Source organism: Sphaerodactylus townsendi, linkage group LG13, assembly GCF_021028975.2.
Source record: "Sphaerodactylus townsendi isolate TG3544 linkage group LG13, MPM_Stown_v2.3, whole genome shotgun sequence".
Taxonomy (NCBI): Eukaryota; Metazoa; Chordata; class Lepidosauria; order Squamata; family Sphaerodactylidae; genus Sphaerodactylus; species Sphaerodactylus townsendi.
The window spans coordinates 11,636,904-11,652,258 of record NC_059437.1 but is presented as its reverse complement, the minus strand read 5'-3'; the positions used below and the strand labels follow the sequence as shown (position 1 = coordinate 11,652,258).

At 45.7% G+C, this 15,355-nt stretch overlaps 1 protein-coding gene across 1 annotated transcript; it reads left to right on the top strand.

Annotated features, from left to right (window-relative positions):
• Positions 1 to 378: 378 nt before the first annotated feature.
• SATL1 (spermidine/spermine N1-acetyl transferase like 1) lies at positions 379 to 14,464 on the top strand. Its single transcript, XM_048513694.1, has 6 exons — positions 379 to 691; positions 3,840 to 3,891; positions 4,879 to 4,959; positions 8,893 to 8,994; positions 11,658 to 11,698; positions 14,239 to 14,464. Exons 1-6 carry the CDS (start codon positions 608 to 610, stop codon positions 14,407 to 14,409), a joined length of 531 nt encoding a protein of 176 aa, XP_048369651.1. The 5' UTR covers positions 379 to 607; the 3' UTR covers positions 14,410 to 14,464.
• The last annotated feature ends 891 nt before the right edge of the window (positions 14,465 to 15,355 follow it).

The following is a 15,355-nucleotide window of genomic DNA, read 5'->3' as shown; positions in this document are numbered from 1 at the left end:
GCGCAAAATCATGGAAAAAAAATCCCCTGAAAATAAGCCCTAACACATCTTTTGGAGCAACAATTAATATAAGACCCTGTCTTATTTTCGGGGAAACACGGATATATCACCAAGTCTTCAAGATCAAGAGGGATGCCTGAACCTCTCTCTTCTAGATTTCTGAAAGCTGGAAAGTACGAGTTAGCTGAGCCCGCCAGTTTCTTTGTGTCCTTTTTCTTTTTCACGCTAAGTAATTTGTTATAGGGGAAGGAGATTAGGGGAGGTTGGGAGGATTATGATGCTGGTGGCCCCATTGTGATGCTTCCCATGATCCATGTTGCTTGCTTAATCACCAGCTGGAGTAGCAGGCTGGGAAGGATGCTAGGGATCGGCAAGGAGTGAAACCTACACCCCCATCTTTGTGAAGAGCAAGGAGGAAGAAAGGGGAAGAAGGGTGGCGAAGGAGGCAGAAGAGCAAGGGTCTTTTCTTTCTTTCTCTCTTTCTTTTGTCTAACATACAGTCCTTTGAAATGGTGAATCAAGAAGGAGACCCCCAGTCAGAGGCCCAGCAGCATCCAAGCTCCCTTGTGGGAAGTGATCAACCTCCCTGCTGCTTCGTGCTCTCAGTATGGCAAGCCCTGGCACCCTGAACCGCTTCCGGGTTCGTCCGGCGGAGCCGCAAGACTGCTCAGAAATTCTGCGTCTCATCAAAGTAAGAGGGGAAGGGCCCAAAGGCTTGCTAACAATTCTATTTCGCCTGATGGGTGCAGAGGTGGGATCCAGCAGGTTCTCACAGGTTCCCGAGAGTAGGTCACTAATTATTTGTGTGTGCCGAGAGGGGGTTACTAATTGGTGATTTTGCCCCGTGATTTTTGCCTTAGTTATGCCCCTCCTCCGCTCCTCAGCAGTAGCGCGCAGAACTTGAAGCAGTCCAGCAGGAGGTGCACCGGCGTGCATGGCAGCCTGCGCCTGCATGCATTCGTTTCCTGCCCAAGGACCGGCACAGTGGCTACGTCCTTGCCACAGCCCCGCCCAGCAATGCCTTGCCCCTGGAATGCCCGGCCACACCCCTGTTGTGCCCCACCCAGCCCCATTGGCGCTACGCCACAGTTTGAATCCCACCATCATGGGAACCTGTTACTAAAATTTTTAGATCCCACCACTGGATGGGTGGGCCAGGAAATAAGAGTAACCGGACTGGCGGCAGTGGCCGTTAGCGATGGTCAGTTCATTGCTTTGCTTGTAGAAGGTCCTGGATCCAATCCTTGCCACTTTCAGTTCAATGGATTTTGGGTCACAAGCATTGGCTGAGACCTTTCTCTGCCCGAGATGTGGGAGAGCTTCTGCCAGTCAGAGTAGACAGAGCTGGACTAGGCAGACCTATCGTCTAATGCAACATCAGGCAGTTCCGTAGGGTTCACATGGGTGTTACATCATGGCGCAAGGTCATCATGTGGTGTAGGGCCAACTGTGGGAGTGGATTCTGTGGCGGTACAGCAGTGCGGACGGGAAAAACTGTGATTGAAAAGCCATTCCCAGGTGTACAAAGTGAAGGCAAGATAGCAAAGTGGATGGGCAAGGAAGTGTGGACAACAGGTGCTTATTACCTGCTTTACCTGAGTGAATGGGGGCAGGTATAACAGGGCTTCTAATAGATCTTAATATTTAAGCAGGCTAAGTGTTTCCGACTGCCTAGAGCACAGGTGTCAAACTCACAGCCCTCCAGATATTATGGACTACAGTTCCCAACATGATGCTGGCAGGGGATGATGGGAACTGTAGTCCATAACATCTGAAGGGCCGCGAGTTTGACACCTATGGCCTAGAGGGAAAAAAAGATCCGTTCATTTAAAAGAGGCTTAATGAAATGTTACTTATCAGGGTGTGATTTACCTGCATGCCACAAAAAGTTTCCTCTGGCCACGTCGACACATTAAGCCTCTATTTAAAGGGCAGGGCATTTTTCAATCATCAGGCCTGATGGTGACTCTCAAGATGGCTCACATGGAAGATCATCCGTGAAGCAGGCAGGTCTCTTTGGCTTTGGGTTGTAAAGGTAAACACTTTGACCTTTCACTTGGAAGTGAATTGGTAGGCTGTGAGGCCGTGCTGCCCCATATTTAAGATATGCAAAATTTCCTACACTGAATGTAGGAATATTTCTAGGAATACATTTAGGAATATGTGAAGCAGCCCAGAAATAATTGTTACAGGAGAGAGAGTTGCTGTTTCAGTTGAATTTATTTAGAATGCAACAAAGAAACAAATAACAGTAAACAAAAATACGGATTGACTCAGAAAATACATAGGCTTCCCTTGCCAGCTTGCCAAGTGAAACATTTCAATCATAAAAACAATAACAGACGAATGATCAATAACAAACTCAACTGCTCAAAGAGTGTAAAATAACATTCAGCAGCCTAAATTTATATTCATAAAACAGCCCACAAGCTAAAAGCAGATCATAGAAACAACGGAAAAAAATGGAACCCTTTAGTCAAGATCCTGGGTAAGAAGAAATGTTTTGGCCACATCTGTGTAGAACAGCGATGGCGAACCTTTTCGAGACCGAGTGCCCAAATTGCAACCCAACACCCACTTACTTACCACAAAGTGCCAATACGCCAATTTAACCTGAATACTGAGGTTTTGGGTTAGAAAAAACGGTTGGCTCCAAGGTGCGCGTTACTCAGGAGTAAGTTTGGTGAAGCAACTGTGCAACTTTTCCAATGGGTGAATCATGACCCTAGGAGGGTTTACTCAGAAGCAAGCCCCATTGCCAGCAACTGAGCTTACTCCCAGGTAAAGGGTTGTGCCCAGGCTAGCCTAGATGTGTGTGTGTGTGTGTGTGTGGGGGGGTGATTTTCCATCCCACCCCCACATGATGAACTCTGTGCACGTGTGCCCACAGAAAGGGCTCTGAGTGCCACCTCTGGCACCCGTGCCATAGGTTCGCCATCACTGGTGTAGAACATAGGTGTCAAACACATGGCCCTCCATATGTTATGGACTACAGTTCCCATCATCCCCTGCCAGCATGATGCTAGCAGGGGATGGTGGGAACTGTAGTCCATAACATCTGGAGGGCCGTGCGTTTGACATCTGTGGTGTAGAAGGACAGAATAGAAGGCACCAGGTGAGCCGTGAAAGGGAAGAGAATTCCAAAAGGAAGGAGCCACCATTTCATGGAGACAGTGTTTGACTGAACACCTGAAGTTAAATAAATTTACAACCAACTTGCCTAGTATTGGCTCTCTGGTCAGCAGAGGTCCTTTCTCAGCCCTGTTACCTATGACCTTTTAAACAGAGATTTGGGGAACTGAACTTGGGATCCTACCTGCAAGGCATGTGTTCTTTCCATAAGGATAAAAAGTGAAAGATTTCAGGTGTAAGTGGGAACAGCAAATAGTTAGACTAGTACCTTTCAACAGCAGGATATTAGCAAGGCACAGAGGAATTCATTACTCACACTTGCTCTTGCCAAAATAAAGGATTTCGGGGCTTAATTGTAAGGGGTACAATTCCTTGAGGCTCAAGTAGAGTTTCTTCATCCCTTTCCTGACTTCCTTCAGCTGCAAGTGGTTCATCCTCAATGTTAATCCTCTTATTCATGGCTCCCGAGTCATACCCACCTCCTGTTTCCTTTTCCTTATTTAGTAAGTACCTGTGGCATCCAAGTGCCATCATCTTCCAACTGGCCGTGCCATAATTCCATAAGCCTGTCAATTCCAACCCTTCCTCCATGTTGACCCTCATAGAAGATCGTGATCCTTGGCATGAATGTTAGGTGGCTGGTCTTTCACAACAGTTTTAGGAAGCTCCACGACAATATGGCACCTTCTGGTTTCTTCTCTTGACAGGAGTTAGCTGCTTATGAAAATATGCCGGATGCAGTAAAAATAACAGAAACAGGTAAAAAAAAAAGAAAGAAAAAGCCTAGAATGTTATATTCAGGAAGCTAAAAAGGTACAGTTTTGCATTTTTATCCCATCCCTCCATGAAGACAGAAATGATGGCATAGGGGCTAGAATGTCAAATAGGACCTGGGTTGTCACCTAGTCTTTCCACCTAACCAATCCCTCACAATTGTTTTTGTGAGAATACAATGAAGAACCCCATTTAGAAGGAAGAGGGGTATAAAAATAAGGTGCTTGGGATGGAATAAGGCGCCCTGCTCCCCCACCTCTAATTTTACCTCAACACCTATGAAATAGTCTGCAGTGGTGGCGAACCTTTGGCACTCCAGATGTTATGGACTACAATTCCCATCAGCCCCTGCCAGCATGGCCAATTGACCATGCTGGCATGGGCTGATGGGAATTGGAGTCCATAATTGGAGTCCATAACATCTGGAGTGCCAAAGGTTCGCCACCACGGAAATAGTGTGTCTGGGGACACAGGCCGACATGGAAAGGTATAATTTAAGCTGCCAGTGAAGCTTCGTATCTGTTTGCTGTCATGTTCTCTCATTTCCTACATCTTAAATCATAATAAATGAAAAAGCAACTTAGACCTATCTAGCCTAGAATTCCTGTTTCTCACAGTCATCAATAGATGCACAAATAGGGGCTTAGAGGCTAAAGCCACTCCCTTGCAATTGATCCCTCCCAACAACTGGCATTCAGAGGAACACTGCCTCTGAAAATGGAGGTTTCCTTTATCTATCATGGAATCATGACAGACCTACCTTTTCTGGGCACACAATTGACTTCTGGGCTGTCAGAAGACTCCAATGGACTCCAACGAGTGGATTCTGAAGAATCTTTGATTGTCTGTCAGACTACCATCCTAGGACCCCCAAATCTGCCATAAGTTGTAGTTTGTCAGGAAGCTGGTAGCAAATTTGATCCATTTATAACCTTATTTCACCATTTATTCAATAAACTTAAAATTTTCCAGATTTGCTTCGAGATGGTTTTGGATCACATCCTTTCTTTCACTGTTTAATAGCGGAGGCGAGAAAGGAGAATGAAACTGGAGGTAGGTTTAACCGGTACTGTCTCTCGTGTTATAGGGTGGGTTATCCTTTCACCCCCTCCACCATTTTCTAACAATATACAAAAGACTCTGCACGTGTCCAAGATAACTCTGTTTGACAAGGCAAGTCGGAGTCGATTCAGTGCTGGATGGGAGACAGTCTTGGAACTTGACCAAGGTTGTGTAGATTATGGAAGGGAGGCGGTATGGAAACAACACTGAAAATAAATACCCCACCTAGAATCATAGATGTTGCTGACAAGTGTTCATTCAGTACCGCTTGAAGTCTACCAGTGAGGAGGGCAATTCCACTGCTCAATATCTCTTACTGAAATTTCCCCTCTTTACATCCAGCCAGTCCCTTTCCACCTGCAATTTATAGAAGAAGAAGAAGAAGAAGAGTTTGGATTTATATCCCCCCTTTCTCTCCTGCAGGAGACTCAAAGGGGCTTACAATCTCCTTGCCCTTCCCCCCCTCACAACAAACCCCCTGTGAGGTAGGTGGGGCTGAGAGAGCTCCGAGAAGCTGTGACTAGCCCAAGGTCACTCAGTTGGCATGTGTGGGAGTGTACAGGCTAATCTGAATTCCCCAGATAAGCCTCCACAGCTCAAGTGGCAAAGCGGGGAATCAAACCCGGTTCCTCCAGATTAGATACACGAGCTCTTAACCTCCTACGCCACTGCTGCTCCCATTATACCCATTATTGTGAGTCCTGTCCTCTGCTGCCAACAAGGATAGCTCCCTGCCTTCCTCGAAGTGTCAGCCTTCCAAGCATGTCCCCTTTCAACCTCAGCTTCTCCAGAATAATGACCATTCCCAAGTCCCTCTTGCCACAGCCATTTCCACTAACCCTCAGCAAATAGAAGGTCTTCAACTTAAACCAGTGGCTTTTACTACATGGAAGAGTTACCATCTGAAGTGATTGGCAATGCTACAGAAATGCTGCAGGGAGGGGGGAAATCAGCTGTAGGATGGGGGCGGGATTCTGACCAGAAAACCATGATTGGTAAAGGGTTAAGCATCCTTCTCTGTCTGTCTTGGGCTGCTCCTCCAGTCAAAAGCGCAACTTCCTAAGGGCTGCTTGTCATTAAAAACAAAAACCACTTGAATTTCACCACACAATTTCCCGTGTTCCTTAATACTGAAAGTTCGGCAGGTGTTATTGTATATGTTTGAACAGCTGCCAAAGCAATTTTGTCCTGAAAATACCTGCTACCATTTTTAATTAAGTGCAGCCCATACCTTTTCACAAAGGCCATTTCCGCACGGCAGAGGAAACGGCTGGGTCGGCGCTTCTTGCGCCGACCCGAAGACGCTGGGACCGTCCGCACGGACGGTCCTGGGAAGAGGCGGGCAGCCGGCGCTGCGGAGCGCCGGTGCTCGCACGACCCGGCTTGTCCCTGGGCCTCCGGCGCATTGCCGAGGCCTGGGGACACTCCCCCCTGGCCCTGCGCGCCTGCTTGAGCGGCGCAGGGCAGGGGGGCGTGTCCCCAGGCCTCAGCGACGCGCCGGAGGCCCGGGGACAAGGTGAGTGCCGGGTGGGGGAGGCGGCATGAAGCCGCTGCCGTTCGCTCGGCAGCGGCTTCATGCCGGCGTTTCCCCAAAAAGAGCGCTGGGAAGTGCTCTGGGGAAACGCCGGCTTCAGGGCGGCCGGGCGGTGCGAGGGCGGCGTGGCTGCGTTGCAGCTCGCCCGATCGCGAATGGCGGCCTGGAGACGGTGTTTTTACCGTCTCCAGGCCGCCATGATTTGCCCGTGCGGAAACGGCCAAAGATTCTTTTGTGACTTAACAGAGTCGAATGTTGGTATCTTAAGGTTGTCGGCTTCAATCGCTTCAATAACCTTGAAAGCCCCTGGGATGGGAAGTCTGGGTAAAAGTGGAGGAACTCCCCCCCCCCCCAAATCGATTAAAGCTTTAAAAACTGCATAACTAGATCGGTGTACCCAAAGGGCCTTCAGAGTTGTTTTTCTCCCACCACAGACCTCCCTGCATTCCAGATATCTGGCAAACAGCTTTTGAAGTTGAGCAGAGATACAAACTTAATTTGTGATGATAATGGAGGGGGTGAGGGGTTCAGCTGATCAATGAAATCAACCCCCCTCCCCCCCCCCCAAGAACGCACGTAAGAGCCTTGGGTTGGTCCAAACTAGCAGTTTGGATTCTGGTCTTGTACGGTACGTGTCTGCACCGTAAGTCACAGCTGACTTACGGCAACCCATAGGGCACAGGTCTGCAACCTGCGGCTGTCCAGATGTTCATGGAGTACAAATCCCAATTGGCCATGCTGGCAGGGGCTGATGGGAATTGTAGTCCATGAACATCTGGACAGCTGCAGGTTGCAGACCCCTGCCAAAGGGTTATCAAGTCAGGAGACATTTGAAGGTTGCTACTGTCTGTTTCTGTGTGGGCTGAGAGAGTTCAGAGAGAACTGTGACTGGCCCAAGGTCACCCAGCTGGCTTCAGGTGAAGGGCAGCGGACACATCTGACTCACCAGATAAGAGTCTGCTGCTCATGTGGCGGAGTGGGGAATCAAACCCAGTTCTCCAGGTTAGAGTTTGCTGCTCATAACCATGACACCACACTGGCTCTGGTCTTAGGGTCAAGCTAATCAAGATCCAGGAAACTCCATGTTCAGAGTTCACCCCAAATTTTTTTCTTTGTCAACAGCAGTTATAATGGGGGCCTGATTCGGATTAGGATTGTGGTATCAGGGAGGGTTACCTCTTTTTATCGGCACCTTTCCCCTAATCTGATACTGCCCTACAGTAGTAGTACAAACTCCATGGGAACAGTCGTAAACACAAGACATCTGTTGCCTTGGCTCTTTGCCCCAGACTTTTCTGGCTGGGAAAATGGTGTCAGGAAAAGAATTACCTCCTTCCCAATCCAAATGGATTAAGCAGCAGAGGTCAATTTTAATGTACCAGACTAGTGATGAGGGACATTTTTTTTGAAGCAGAGGTGAAGACTATTTTGATCTGGTTTTGGCACTAGAAAATAAAAACAGTTGGAAAGGCTCTTTCCTTCAAGCAGTACGTACCGTGTTTCCCCGAAAATAAGACAGCGTCTTATATTAATTTTTGCTCCCCAAGATGCACTATGTCTTATTTTCAGGGGATGTCTTATTTTTCTGTGTTCTGTTCGTCGGGCATGCTTCCAAACAAAAACTTTGCTACGTCTTATTTTCGGGGGATGCCTTATATTTCGCACTTCAGCAAAACCTCTACTATGTCTTATTTTCAGGGGATGTCTTATATTTGGGGAAACAGCGTAATACTTTAAAGAACCATCTTTTTTCACACAAGTCTACCCAAGTGTTATGGTCTGCTTCAAAGGCCCTATTATCTTTGATTCTATTCACTAGGATGATACACAGGGTCACAAGTGATGGGAACACCTCTGTAGAGGCACATTTCTGGAACTCTTTCCATTGCCAGCTACTTGGTGCCTTCTGTCTTGGGTACCATGGTATTTTTAAAAAAACTTACAGGTTTTTGAGGCAAGAGATTAACAGAGGTAATTTGCCATTGCCTGCCTCTACTTCATGACCTGGGCCTTACAACTAAACATAACCAGGGCTGACTCTGTTAAGTTTGAGAGCTACTGAGATTGGGCTAGCCAGTTCAGATCAGGTCAGGGTTTAATTGGTTTAAATTGATGCTGGATTGGTTTTCTAACAGCATTTTATCCTGGTACCACTCTTTGAGAGTCTCGTGGTTAAGATAAACAGAAACAACAGATCAAAATCATTTATTTATTACATTTTAAATTCTTGTATGCTTTCTTCTCTGTCTCAAAACTCTGGTCACACTCTGATTAAATGTATCAGTTTAAAATGAAAGAACTTTCAATTGGCTAATGGATTGATCGCTCCCTCAGATTCACCTTGATGTTGCGTTCCTTTACACAGATACCTGTTTTTTCCCCCCTTCCAGATACCGTTGTTGTAGGCTTTGCAATGTACTACTTTACATATGATCCTTGGATTGGCAAATTGCTGTACCTAGAAGACTTTTATGTCATGGATGATTTTAGAGGTAAAATAAAACCAGTCACCCAGCCCCATTTCTAGCAAAATAACTGAAAGATAACAACAGATTCTCCCCCTGTCCCTTTGGGAATATTGGTAAAACCAAACTGCACCACTTAAAAGATCACATGCGGGAAGGAATGCGTAACTTCTTGTATCTTCATATTTAAAAGAAATCCCTTGTACACTACCATCTGAAGCTTTTCCCAGCATATTCCCATTGGAAAACCCTTTTCTACTTGAGCTCTTGGAAACTCACTGCAAGTAAAGTAGCCAATTGTTGAGCTTGATGAACCGATGATCTGAGCACAGCAGCTTCATATGTTCTCCCCCTTTTAAAAAAAACATCTGGCCACTAGTTATGACACTATATGGCACAGGTGTCAAACTCGCGGCCCTTCAGATGTTATGGACTACAGCTCCATCATGCCCTGCCAGCTGGCAGGGGATGATGGGAATTGTAGTCCATTACATCTGGAGGGCTGCGAGTTTGATACCTATGCTATATGGGTTCCAATAGACTAGCAAGTGGCCATGGACCAGTGGGAGAGGGCTTGCTTTGCATATAGATGGTTGCAAGTTGAATATCTGGCAATGCCAGTTGAAATGCTTGGGGGAAGATCTTGGAGACCAGCTGTAATCAAAGCCCCACCCCCCATTGATTACTATTTTGTTTTTATGAAGAACGAACTTAAGTGTGCTGAATAAGGCAGTTTTATACATTCATATGTACATTCTGAAGGATCCCAAAACTGGGACTTTTTTTAATGCAAAACTTTCTGGTGGGGTTTGTGTTGTTTGGACATTAACACAAAAAAGCCAAATTGTGTGTAACGTATATGACAGAGGAACAAGACAGCGCATCACACACCGAAGACGGAGGATCAGTATATTCAATAAATGTATTTATATATATTATTATAATTGTCCAGTTACTGAATCCAATGATTGTACATCCAGTTTTTTGAAAAACAAGTAAAATGTTTTTTCAACAGCAGAAGTTCATTTTTGAGATATATAATCCATATCTTCAACATCTACTGAACGAAAATAGTTCATTTGGGTTTGTGTGTCAGCTGTTGAGAGACAAAAAGACCTGTGCATGGCAAATGAATGAATAACTTTTCCTGAAAGAATTGCTTCTCCTGAGGAAGACTACAGTGAAAACGTACTTAAAAACGCGCGAGTCGTTTGGGAAGTACTTTCTATATGGAATATAATCATCCTAAAGATACTGAGAAAATGAACTATTTTCGTTCAGTAGATGTTGAAGATATGGATTATATATCTCAAAAATGAACTTCTGTTGTTGAAAAAAATATTTTACTTGTTTTTCAAAAAACTGGATGTACAATCATTGGATTTCGTAACTGGACAATTATAATAATATACTAGGGTGGGTGGGTCATATCAAGATGCTGGGCCCCCTGCCTCCCCTCCCTTTCTCCCCTCTCTCACTTCTCTTCCCTTGCATGCCTCCCCCTCCGTCCCTTTCCTCTCCCTCGTGTGTATGTGTGTGCATGTGTTTCACTTCTACTCGAGTTACTGCCTATGTACTGTTTCCACTGCTCCTATCTGGCCATCTGAGTGAACATTCTAAGAGTGACAGTTACACACAGGCAGCTGCATATCCTTCACCAGGGAGCGCCAGGAAAAAGGCGTCTTACCTGGGCCAGGTGTGAAATTTCAGATATGTGATATGTAAAAACACTCTCGCCTGGCTGACTATAGTGGCTAGGAATTATCAGAGGAATTGGCCCAGCAGTTACTGAGTTATACTATCATCAACAAAAACACTGTTAGCTTTTTATATATACAGATATAAATACATTTATTGAATATATTGATCCTCCGTCTTCGGTGTGTGATGCGCTGTCTTGTTCCTCTGTCTGGACATTTATATCAGCGCCTATACTGACATGAATATTATTGGATGAGATGCCAAAAGATGATCCAGCAGTTCTATTCTGCACTTCAAAATACTCAATAATAGCACCATTTTTTATTCAATTGCAAAAATAATTTGACGCTTATAATATGCAGGTATGCACATACAGATAAAATCCTTCTTTAATACACGGCTTAGTGAAAATGAGAGAATCACTAAACTCGTAAAATGTCTCACCCCCATGCTCAAAAACAGATTAGGAGTTTCTAAATGTTAACGGAATCCCGAAGTATGCAGGAGAAGGGGACTTTATAAATCAACCAAGAGAAAGGGGAAAAATCAAAAACCATGTCGATACGACTGCAAATACAGGAGATAACAGACTTGCAGTCAATTAAAGCTAAAAGGGGAAATTAGCTTGCTTGAGCTCGAGCTCACAGACCCCTGCAGGGATTTGAGGGTGAGGATTTCTGATTTGTCCCCCTCCCCGCCATCCCAATTCTGAAGGCGGTGAAAGGTAGCGTACAACTGGATCCTCTCAAGTTCAGTACTTGGATGGGAGACCACCAAGGAAGATTCTGCAGAGGAAAACCATGGCAAACCACCTCTGCTTCTTACCTTGGGTATCTCTTGTTGGGGTCATTGATTGGCTGAGACTTGACAGCACTTACTTACATAATCCCTGAAAGCTCCCATCATATGCAGTTTTATTATCAAATGCGTAAACTATTTTAAGCAATGAAAGCTCACGACTCAAGTTTTTCCGCATTATGTTTTGGCAGGTTGGGGCATTGGAACAGAGCTTTTAAAGAAATTAAGCCAGGCAAGTGAATTCAATACCTTTAAAAAAAGGTAATGTCATTGACATGTTGTAGCCTGTATTTTGATCCGTCGATTCTGGCAATGGCAAGTTGTTGACCTGCAGGCTGAGTGAAGGCCGAAGACATCCAAAGACTACATTGTTCAACTCTCTCGGAAGACTCAAAAAAAGGAAAGAAAAAAGGATAGTGTATTGTCGAAGGCTTTCACGGCTGGAATCACTGGGGTGCTGTGTGGTTTCCGGGCTGTATGGCCATGTTCTAGCACAGTGGTGGCGAACCTTTGGCACTCCAGATGTTATAGACTACAATTCCCATCAGCCAATTGGCCAGGCTGGCAGGGGCTGATGGGAATTGTAGACTATAACATCTGGAGTGCCAAAGGTTTGCCACCATGGCTCTAGCAGCATTCTCTCCTGACGTTTCGCCTGCATCTGTGGCTGGCATCTTCAGAGGATCTTCCAATCGCCGTGTGTCTTGGAACAATTTCTCCCCGTAGAGATGTTCAATGCATTGCCGAAGGCTTTCACGGCTGGAATCACTGGGGGTGCTGTGTGGTTTCCGGGCTGAATGGCCATGTTCTAGCAGCATTCTCTCCTGACGTTTTGCCTGCATCTGTGGCTGGCATCTTCAAAGGATCTCTCTTCAGAGGATCCTCTGAAGATGCCAGCCACAGGCTCTAAATCAGCTGAAGAGAATACTGCTAAATCTGCCAGCAACTAAGAAGATAAATCTGTAGGGAACTAGTGGGTAAAGTCTTTGGTCTAGTTCACCCCAAAAGCAGGTGAGAAAGTAAGAACATAAGAACAAGCCAGCTGGATCAGACCAGAGTCCATCTAGTCCAGCTCTCTGCTACTCGCAGTGGCCCACCAGGTGCCTTTGGGAGCTCACCTGCAGGATGTGAAAGCAATGGCCTTCTGCGGCTGTTGCTCCCGAGCACTTGGACTGTTAAGTGGGAGAATTTATGGACTCCGCTGCTTCAGGTTGAGCGGGAGGGCTTGCGCACACCTCCATATGCAAAACCTAGATGTCACGGGAAAGAGTCCTAGCTAAACCTTCTTGCCAACATGCTACATTTGTATATTCAAAGGATTTCTATTAAATATGCAGGGAACATACGATTACGTTTCCCCCCACCACCGTATGAAGCTTTAAGCAGCACAGTTTGGTTCTACCAGCTCATCTACCATTTGTGCAGATTAGGCCTTGGTTTTAGAAGCAGGAAACTTGGGTTTGGAACTGGCAGCCTTGGGCTAGTCACATTCAGTTCCCAAACAGTGAAACTGGCTTTCAGTGCCTTCAAGCAGCTAGCCAGTTTGAACTGCTGCCATCGCTGTTCCAGAGCAGGGCACCGGATTTTATGAGGGAGACACTTGGTTGAAGACAACTCCGTGAGGGAGCCGGCATGGTGCAGCGGTTAAGAGTGGTGCACTCCAATCTGAAGAACCAGTTTTGATTCCCTGCTCCTCCACATGAGTGGCAGACTCTTATCTGGCGAACTTGATTTGTTTTCCCTGCTCCTACACATGAAGCCTGCTGGCTGACCTTGGGCTAGTCACAGTTCTTCGGAATTCTCTCAACCGCACTGACCTCACCAGGTGTCTGTTTGGGGAAGAGGAAGGTTAAAGGAGTTTGTAAGCCGCCTTGAGTCTCCTTACAGGAGAGAAAGGTGGGGTAGAAATCCAAACTCTTCTTGTCAAAGAAGAAAAAAACTCACACACAACACATATCAAAACCAATCTCAGACGGAGCCAATCGCACACAATTTCAAGCTGTTTGAAGGGGTGATGTTACACAGTGCAGTGTATAATTTCATGTAGAGGGGCTTTTGTAAAAAACAAAACAAAACTGAGGAGAAAAAAAAAATCCAGAAGGACTATACTGGCTTCATTCTGGATGCCCAGTTGGAAGAGCCAAAAACATTAATTGCTGGTTAAGACGTTATATGGCATTAAGAAATTATATCAAATAACTTCCTGATAGATTACATGAAAGTCCCCATTCACAACAGTGCCAGATAAAATGTTCCTTTGCTTTCTATTTCAGTGGCTCTGTTTTTAATATTTTTTTATGATTGGCTTTATCTTGTGATGTTCCTTAATAGTGTTTAGGTCAATTGTTTTTACTACTGCGTATTTAGTATTGCTTTTTTTAAAAAAAGACTGAATTTAGGAGTTTGGATATTGGACACTTCATCGCTTTGCGTCTTGAATTTGGAAACGGTTTTGGGAGCCATTTATTAGGCTAAAAGTTTTCAAGGCAAACATTGATTAAATGAACCAAATCCTGCCACTGTGAAGAAGCCCATGTAGTTATGAATTCTGCAGTTCCAAGTTTCTCCTCCCACAATTGGTCCGGTGCCATTTACGCAACAGAAATAACCAGCTGGTGTTAAAAATAAACAGCTTGGCAGTCGTTCAGAACACGTGGGCATCTCTGAACGGTTCCACGGACTATTCTCCTTGTAACAATAGTGAGCTTCCAAATTCCTAGGACTGGTGATGCATTCCCAAAAATGCAACCCTGTGTGTTTCCATCCCAACAGATAGCTCTCGAGAACAGCTGTAGTTGCATGCATTTCCTCGTCGTCGTTTGGAATAAGCCGTCGATAGAGTACTACATGAGGCGCGGCGCTTCAGACCTTTCCACTGAAGAGGGCTGGCATCTCTTCAGGTTTGACAAAGAACAGCTTATCAGAATGGCTGATGGGCAATAAAAAGAACTTCTCCACTTTCTTTTTTTTTATCATTCCAAGCTTGGAAGCCTATGAGCTCGTAAGGTCTGCACAAGCATATAGCCTGCCAGAATGGTTCCTACTGTGCCTCCCAAGCAGGGCAGTAAGAGCAACAGAAATTAAAAACAGTTGTCCTGCTTTGTGACTTACGTTGCTGCTATTATTTTGCCCGAGGACACCAACATGGTCCCTGACTTCCTGGCACGCTCTTACATTTCATGGTCCTTTGCAGTGTCTTACAACAGTTAAGGCAGGCCGGATCTTGCGGCTCATCAAAAATGCTTGCATTGTATAACTCTGCCTCATGGGAATGTCTACTGCAGCACAAGTGTCAGACCCTTAGCTGGGTTATAACACCAGGATAAAGGATCAAATGACCCCACAGTTGAGCTAACTATAATACAAGAACGTCCTCCTCTTCCTCCTTCTTTTAGAAGAAGAAGAAGAAGAAGAAGAGTTTGGATTTATATCCCCCCTTTCTCTCCTGTAGGAGACTCAAAGGGGCTTACAATCTCCTTGCCCTTCCCCCCTCACAACAAACACTCTGTGAGGTAGGTGGGGCTGAGAGAGCTCCGAGAAGCTGTGACTAGCCCAAGGTCACCCAGCTGGCGTGTGTGGGAGTGCACAGGCTAATCTGAATTCCCCAGATAAGCCTCCACAGCTCAGGCGGCAGAGCTGGGAATCAAACCCGGTTCCTCCAGATTAGATACACGAGCTCTTAACCTCCTACGCCACTGCTACTCCTGCGATCTAGGGGTGGCCAAGTTCTCTCAGGGCCCAGTGTTTTTTCCAGTCACTTGTCAGGAACTGGCCCTGACTTGATTGAATTGCCGAGGCTAGTCAGATCTCATCAGATCTCAGAAGCCAAGCAGGGTTGGCCTTGGATGGGAGACAACCAGGAAGTCCAGGGTTCCTGAACAGAATGAGG